The 9,058-nt window shown below is 41.0% G+C and overlaps 1 protein-coding gene across 1 annotated transcript; it reads left to right on the top strand.

Annotated features, from left to right (window-relative positions):
- Positions 1-1,668: 1,668 nt before the first annotated feature.
- LOC106563678 (G-protein coupled receptor 12) lies at positions 1,669-5,558 on the top strand. The gene has a single exon (XM_014129468.3). It carries the CDS (start codon positions 1,696-1,698, stop codon positions 2,677-2,679), a length of 984 nt encoding a protein of 327 aa, XP_013984943.2. The 5' UTR covers positions 1,669-1,695; the 3' UTR covers positions 2,680-5,558.
- Positions 5,559-9,058: the final 3,500 nt, after the last annotated feature.

The raw sequence follows: 9,058 nt of genomic DNA, 5'->3' as shown, positions 1-9,058 counted from the left end.
ATGAGAGGGGAGTGATTAGGGCTGGGGCGGCTTCCATCCGGGTCAAGTGTTTAGTGAAGGGTGAGAACAACACCACTATTTCCACACCCCTTGCTTCCTTATTGGCAGACCATGCTCACACACCTTCCTCTATGTAGTGTAACTAGTACTAGAAGGTGATTCCTGAAGTTGATCAGACTTCTTCCAGTGATCATGGGGATATATGGAGGGAGGGTTAGTAAAAATTCCCTTTTGTTTTTGACAGGCATATCAGCTAGTTTGAGTCTTTTTTAACCAGCTACTCTACTCACCAGTGTCATGTGATATACTGCCACCTGCAGGTTCCAGGATAACACTGGTCACTACTCATACTGGTATCACTTTGTCAAGGGAGGAATGTGCTTTGAACTTCAAATAAACTGAATCAGATGCTGATCAGATGCTGGAAACTGAATCAGATGCTGGAACCATTCTCATCAACGGAGGTCAACAAGATGCAAGCTAACTCTTAGGATCCTTGTGTGAATATATTAAAATGTAGTTGGAAAAAAATACCAGGCCTTAGCTTAAAAAAGTACATCAAATAAATAAACCCGAAACAGCTAATAGCATTGAGTATTTACTTCTGAAGTTCTGTGCTGTGTCACCCTCTTCCACAAGCTCTGAATCACACATCGAATGAAGAATGGAGTGGGAGCACTTGACGTCAGTTGGAGAATCATCCACAGGACCAATAGGATAGTAACAAGCAAGAGTCAATGCCAGCGAATTGCCAACATCATTAGCGGTGTGTCAGCCAAGTCTTAACGTCCTCCTGTGAGAAATCGAATCAGAAAAGATTTGTTACAATAACGGTAAAAGAGAACAGAGGGTTTATATTATACATCGGTGCCGGCAGTTAACGGTTATAGTCTTCACCCGCGCGCCCAATGTCTCCATCTTCCCTGTGAACAGCTGTCAAGGAATGCGTATGGGCAGACCTCAACAAGCCATCTCAACATCACTTGACTGAGGCATAGTGACACGCACGGATGCACTGGTTAGTGATCAGCCTATATATCTATATATTATGTCCGTGTTTAACTGATAGACAAGAGAGAACCCTTTTCTCACAGAAATGACATCATTTGGTTTTTGACCTTAGAAGTCCTTTATAATCACGCGAGAGGGTAAGAATACATGTGTGGATTAATAATATAAACTTGCCCTGAGTGAAACAACCCATATCTAATGTTTGTGCATGCTAATACTAATCGAAATGACATGGATCTAAAATTAGATCAAAGACAAGCCATTCATTTCCATTTTTACCCTTTCTATAAATTCCTGCTCAAACAGCCAATCCTTGATGTCAGTAGTCCCGACAGAGGGGCTCTCATTTGAATTTAACTCTTTGTTGTATGTATTGGGAGTCAACGGAGGAAATGATATGTACACTAACAGCACAGTTTAACGGTTATAATTTGACTAATTGGTGATACTCCGCTAATATGCTTTATGCATAAAAGGCGGCATTTTGGCCACGCATTCACTCCACAATTTGGCGTGCATCTGTCTAATGAGACAAATGTTTTATTTGGAAATATGTAAGATACACTCTTGAACACAAGTGTCTTTACACTGTACATTTCCCACGGTGATCACTCTGAAATTGTCTATCTGCGCCCCCTCCCCTTCTCTGTCATTCTCAGTGATGATTCACTCTCTGCCGCAGCTATGAGTAACCAATTCCAAAACACCTCTTCCCCGATCTGGATTGTTCAAGAAGGAGGGAATTCCACGCCACCTCCAACATTTGAGCTGGAGCCGGTGGCTGTCAGCGTGAATCCCTGGGATATAGTATTGTGTGTCACAGGGACCCTAATGTCCTGTGAAAATGCAATCGTGATTGCCTTAATTATTTACACGCCCACCCTGAAAGCGCCCATGTTCGTGTTGATAGGGAGCCTGGCTTTTGCGGACCTGCTGGCAGGGCTGGGTTTGATAGTGAATTTCACCATCACCTACATATTTGATACGGGATTCGCGACGCTGCTATCAGCTGGACTGCTCATCACTGCCTTTTCGGCCTCCGTTCTCAATATCCTGGCAATCACTGTGGATAGATACCTCTCCCTCTACAACGCACTGACTTACCACACGGAAAGAACAGTGATTTTTACCATCGTCACACTGGTGCTCATTTGGGTGACTAGCATCACTCTGGGCGCGTTACCGATCATGGGTTGGAACTGCCTTAAGGATGAGACGACTTGCAGTATTTGCGCTCCCATTGATAAAAATCACGCTGCAGCACTGGCGGTGACTCTTCTGTTTGTATTCGCACTCATTTTGCAACTCTACCTCCAGATTTGCAAGATTGCTTTTCGTCACGCGCAGCAAATCGCCGTGCAGCACCAGTTCATGACTACCTCCCACTCCTCCTCCACCTCTAAAGGGGTCTCCACCCTCTCCATTATCCTTGGCACCTTTGCATTGTGCTGGATCCCCTTCGCCATGTACTCTCTGGTGGCGGACATCAGATACCCCCCCATCTATACCTACGTCACCGCTCTCCCGGCCATTTGTCACTCTATGATAAACCCCATCATTTATGCTTTCAGAAATCCCGAGATACAGAAATCTATGAGACTGGCTTGTTGTTGTGGATGTGCATCTTCCAACTTCCCTCTGCGACCAAGGACACCAAGTGTTGTCTAGGCAACTGTTGTATGTTAGCCTATAGCCTCTAATCAAGTAGTTACAAGCACATCACAATCTTAATGACTAATCCGAAAAGATTTGTGGGTGTTTTGTTTTGCATTTCATGTGTATTGAATAACTACTGTACGTCTGATGTCCTCTTGTATATTTTACTGAGCATAGCATTAGGATGTCGGCTCTCAAAATAAAGCCGTTCAATTTCTCTAAAGGAAGTGTATTGTCCCAGAGCTACCCGTGCAGTATTGATGCGTTTATATGGAGGTAGTAGCCTTCACTGTACGAGAGAGTCTTCATATTACAACCTTTAGATTATAGTTGATGCATCTGTACATGTCATGTGCAGTGACTCGGTGTTGCTCATAAAGCATTCCAAGTAGCCCCTAACTCAATAAGCAAATGCCTGTTCTGTGTCAGTACAGTAGGGCTAAGGAAACTACTCCTAATGTCCCCGTACTGATTCAATTCATTGGGAATAATGTGTATCAAAGGTTGTTGAATGTTCATCAGAATGATGCCGATACGTGGTACTGACTTACCGCGTCTCTACACCTTCAATATGTTTAAACTGTCCATTCAGTCTGTCATATAGTGGGGCAAGTAAAAGTGAGCCAATTTGTGATTTACGCATGGTTTATTGCGAGGGGGAAATTCTGGAATGAGTGGACAATTCTATGTAGCTCAGCGTTATCCGCAAAGCCGTTTCAGCACCATGGACAACGAAACGTGAGCCATCGCCCACTCGATAACGCACACATATGCCTGGTAATGCGAGATATGTAGCTAATACTGTAGGAGTGGAGAATAAGCCTCATTTGTGTGCTTTTTTAATTCAAGACAAAAGCAGCAAAATAGTGTCAGCCAAGTTTTTCCAAATGAACGCACCCAGACAGTTTCATATATTCCCTGTGTGACGGGCCACTCTAAATGTTTAAAGTGGGAAACCCCTTGCATTCGACATGCGCAACACTACTTGATTATAATTACAATAGCCTACCTAGACCCTCGGTAGACCTTAAACATCGACATCTGATTGACTTCTGATGTCATAAATGGCTCTACATAGTGCCAAATAAGGGGCATTTGGCTTGTTACCATAGCAGATCCTGTTTTTTGGTGCTATATATAACTTTTTTTCAATTCTAAATGGAACCTGTATGGTGCTATAAAGAATCATTTCGTAAGGTTCTATAAATAACCATTAAAACATGTTATATAGCACCAAAGAAAAAGGTTCCGCAATGGTAACAACCCTTTTTGGGGCTATATAGAACCCTTTTAATGGTTCTTCATATAACCTTTATGTAGAATGGTTCTATAAAGAACCTTTCTCAATCTAAACAGTTCTTTGTAGATCTATTTGAAGAACCATACAGGGTTTTTTATTCTGGTTAGCCGTATTGTTACAATTCCATAGGTGTTATTATTGTGTTAATTGACAAGTTGAATCAGGTGTGCTAGCTCTGGAACTGCTGGGGTGCCTGAGGAAAGAATTGAGAACAACTGAGTTAGACAACAGGTTCTGTTGACACAAGGCCACACAGGAGTCTTTCACAAGACACTGTTTCTGGCCATAGTCATATATAACATGTAATGGCATAACACAACAGATTAGATAAACTACAATGACCACCAGGCCCCAAAATATTCGAATGAGCCGCTGGCCCTAAATGTTTATTATCTCTAAAAGAACCATTGAAGGGCTCAAAGGGTTCTATGAGTCATTATGGTTCCACATAGAACCATCACCCTTCCCAAAGAACCCTTGATGAACCCTCTTTTCTCATGTTTTCACAACAAACCAATATTTAGGCCATGTACACATAGATGTCTGTAGGGTAGTTGTACAGAATGGTTGCAGTGCATCGTTTAAGAAAAAGCTAAATTATGCAAATTGTAGGCTACAGTTTTGTTCTGCTGTAATGACACTCATTCCAATAGTTGATAAACACAAATGTTCTATTGTCTTAATTGTTTTTGCCTTACTTTGTCTCACGGGCAATAATGTATAACTTGTGTGTTAATAGTGATAAACTGAATGACATTACATGTTGTTTCTCAATAGAACGTGAGCACTATACATAACTACTAGCCACTTGTCCGTTTATGACTATATAGTACAGTAGCTGCATCTCTATGACTTCAGTAATGTATGGTGGACAGTTCAGTACTTGAATGATAATGCAATGTCTGTTTTTTGAGATGTGTGTGGAGAGCCCTTACAGAATGTAGGCTCATCTACTGCCTATTCACTAGCAGTTCAGTCAAAGAGCTGCTATAAGCAATCCACAATAATTGGAACCCTCAATTTGATATGCTATGATTAGAGTCAAAGTTGGAGGGAACTCTGCAACTAGAGTCATCACTATTGAATTGAAGGCTGTTTCCTGTGTGCCACAAAGCTTTGCTTGTGGTAATACTGAATTGAATGTTTGTGTATGATTCAAATGATTGTCCCAAACACTGATCCCCTTGGTCATCATCCTCCACTGTCAGCATGATTTGATTTTGCTATGTCAAGATCTAGTATTCTCACAGGGTTTAGAAGTCCTTAAGGTCTTATCATATTGATATAAAGCTATATTTTTATATATTTATTGAAATAAATGTGTGTAGTTTGTATCTCTTATTTGTTTTAAATAATCAATTCTGATTTTGTCTTAAGGAAAACCACTTCAATGTGTCTTGTTCAACCCGTTTAGAAATGTATTTAAGGATTGATTGTTTTCATACCAAAACAATTGAAAAGCTACTGTCAAAGTTGTTTGCTTTCTTCAGATGTTGGGGCACTCTTTGTTGCATGGTTCATTTCTGTTCAAAACACCTCACCATATTGTCACCAAGACAGGGTTTTAGTTTGGGTTTTTGTAACAAAGGTAATCAACGGTAATCAACCAAATCTGTAGCAAGGAGACATCCAAACCAGGTGTCTGTGAAAGAGGCCAATAAATGGTTTTGTTTACCATGTTTCTGTTTGGTGTGTGTGACTCAGTGGGGTCCTGGCTCAATGCTCCCTGGGACAGATGGAGGCTCAGTGACCGCTGCCTAGTGTGATGACACTGCCTTTGAGGGGAGCAGGAAAACAAACAGGATCCAACAAAAGCTATCTGTATCTGTCTGGTGTGAAATCTGTCTCGTTGTCCTCTGTAGCTCAGTAGAACATGGCACTTGCAATGCCAGAATAGTGGTTTCGATTCCCGGGACAAACAGTATATAAAATGTATGCATGCATGACTGCAAGTACCTTAAGATAAAAGCATCTGCTAAATTACATTTAATATTTTTAGAATAATAAACACTCCACTAATATCAGTGCTGCTTCACATGCGACCAGAAAGAGATACGGAGTCATTTCCAAAATACTTACCACTGGAAGGTTCCGGTACCTTCTACAAACATTGGAAAGAAACAATACGCATTCAAAAACAGACAACACAGACTCTATAAATGCATTAGCTAGTTTATCATTATACATCCAGTACCACATCCAGTGGGGATTTACCTGACCTTATTAAAATATCATCCTTAGGATGTGGCTCTGCAGCTGGACAAGAAATACTGTCATGTCCTTGGCTCAGAATGAGCTGTTCCCTCCCATGTCGTGGTTCTCATGAGTTCATTTGTCTCTATGCCCTTCTTGTCGTCCCAGATGGCCAGATGGCCTGCGAGGTGGGTGGGGGTCATACTGTACATGCAAAAATAACAATGTACAAATGTCTCTCAGAACCAGTGCATAAATTGGTTATTCATATTCATAGTGATACAGTACAATAGGGTAGTTCTATCAGTGCAATAGGTCAGTGATAAGCAGTCACAAGAGGATCCAAGACAAAAGTAAGGTATCATAACACTTATTTCATTTTATTAGCTACTCATACGTGTACTATTGTTACTAGGTTTGATCAATGTGATAGTCATTTCATATCTAGATACCCAAATTCATTTTACAAGCGGTGCTACAAAAATCTATACAACAATGAATTGTAAAACACATTAGTAGTAATATAAACATATAACTTGATAGAACATAGGACCAGTATGTCTGAAACATTGATATTTCATCTGCTCCAGCAGGACATTAGTCAAACTGGACGACAAGCACACCAAAAGTCAACCATTACCTCTTCAGGACTATCTATTTCCCAAACTAAATTCCCAAGCTGTCCCTCATACCATCACGGCCATCTAATCATCCCCAGTTTCCAACTGGCTCATTCATCCCCCTCCTCTCCCCTGTAACTATTCCCCAGGTCGTTGCTGTAAATGAGAATTTGTTCTCAGTCAACTTACCTGGTAAAATAAGGGTTAAATAAAAGAAAATAACAAATATCTCTTCAGGCCTTCAACATTAAAACGAGTCAGAAAAGAAAGGAACAGCAAGGCTCACACACAGACACGGTAGTCATTAGTCAACCAGCAAATTATCTTCACCAAAAACGACAGCTGATGTTACACACTGACAATTAGGGTATCAATACTTAACCACAACACTGTAGACAAGTAAAACAAAGGGATGTCCCTCAGATAACAAGAAGTTGTGTTGATGACACAGTTACGACTACAGTACCATGTGTCCAAAAGTATCAACCAACCTGATATACACTTGACGTGGCATCTTCTTCATATGCACAGTAGAACCAGAACAGAACACTAAATACTTTTCAATAGACAAATATTTAAGTGGATTAAGTTACAGATCAGACTAGTTGAAAGAATGCCTTGGCCTCTTCACCTTGAAAACAACATTGTGGTTTTTGTCTGACTCATTTACAGGTGGAAGATATGCAACTGAAACCACAAATAATATTCAAACTACAATATCATGACTCATGATATAAACACCTTTATACTGGACCGTGTGTATTATATTATAATCATATACAGTGCATTCGGAAAGTATTCAGACCCCAAGCTAAGTATAGCTAGGCTACTCATGATGATGTATTGGTTAACCAAGCTAACTACAGCTAGGCTACTCATGATGATGTATTGGTTGACCTAGCTAACTATAGCTAGGCTACTCATAATGATGTATTGGTTGACCTAGCTAACTATAGCTAGGCTACTCATAATGATGTATTGGTTGACCTAGCTAACTATAGCTAGGCTACTCATAATGATGTATTGGTTGACCTAGCTAACTATAGCTAGGCTACTCATAATGATGTATTGGTTGACCTAGCTAACTATAGCTAGGCTACTCATGATGATGTATTGCTTGTTTGTTTTTTGCTTTTGAAGCGCTTGGGGATTATGAAAAGCGCTATAGAAATGTCAAAAATTATTATTACTATCGGTGATATTGGCCTTTTACCCCTACAGTGCATTCGGGAAAGTTTTCAGACCCCTTTACTTTTTCCACATTTTGATAAGTTACAGCCTTATTCTAAAATAGATAAAAAACAGAAATACTTCATTTACATTAGTATTCAGACCCTTTGCTGTGAGACTTGAAATTGTCCTCAGGTGCATCCTGTTTCCACTGATCATCCTTTTTATTTATTTTTATTTTACCTTTATTTAACTAGGCAAATCAGTTAAGAACAAATTCTTATTTTCAATGACGGCCTAGGAACAGTGTCAATTGCCTTGTTGAGGGGCAGAATGACAGATTTTTACCTTGTCAGCTCGGGGATTCGATCTTGCAACCTTTCGGTTAGAATTCCAACGCTTTAACCTCTAGGCCAGCTGCCGGCCCTTACTTAAGATGTTTCTACAACTTGATTGGAGTCCACCTGTGGTAAATTCAGTTGATTGGACATGATTTAGAAAGGCACACACCTGTCTATATAAGGTCCCATAGTTGACAGTGCATGTCAGAGCAAAAAGCAAGCCATGAGGTCAAAGGAATTGTCCGTAGAGCTCCGAGACAGGGTTGTGTTGAGGCACAGAGCTGGGGAAGTGTACCAAAATATTTCTGCACCATTGAAGGTCCCATAGAACACAGTAGCCTCCATCATTCTTAAATGGAAGAAGTTTGGAACCACTAAGACTCTTCCTAGAGCTGGCCACCCAGCCAAACTGAGCAATCAGGGGAGAAGGGCCTTGGTCAGGGAGGTGACCAAGAACCCGATGGTCACTCTGACAGAGCCCCAGAGTTCCTCTGTGGAGATGGGAGAACCTTCCAGAAGGACAACCATCTCTGCAGCACTCCACCAATCAGGCCTTTATGGTAGAGGGGCCAGACGGAAGCCACTCCTCAGTAAAAGGCACATGACAGCCCACTTGGAGTTTGCCAAAAGGCCCCTAAAGGACTCTCAGACCATGAGAAACAAGATTCTCTGGTCTGATGAAACTAAGATTGAACTTGGATGCCAAGCATCACGTCTGGAGGAAACCTGGCACCATCTCTACGTTGAAGCATGGTGGTGGCAGCATC

Source organism: Salmo salar, chromosome 11 (assembly GCF_965601325.2).
Source record: "Salmo salar chromosome 11, fSalSal1, whole genome shotgun sequence".
Classification (NCBI taxonomy): Eukaryota; Metazoa; Chordata; class Actinopteri; order Salmoniformes; family Salmonidae; genus Salmo; species Salmo salar.
This window is presented reverse-complemented; position numbering and strand designations above follow the sequence as displayed.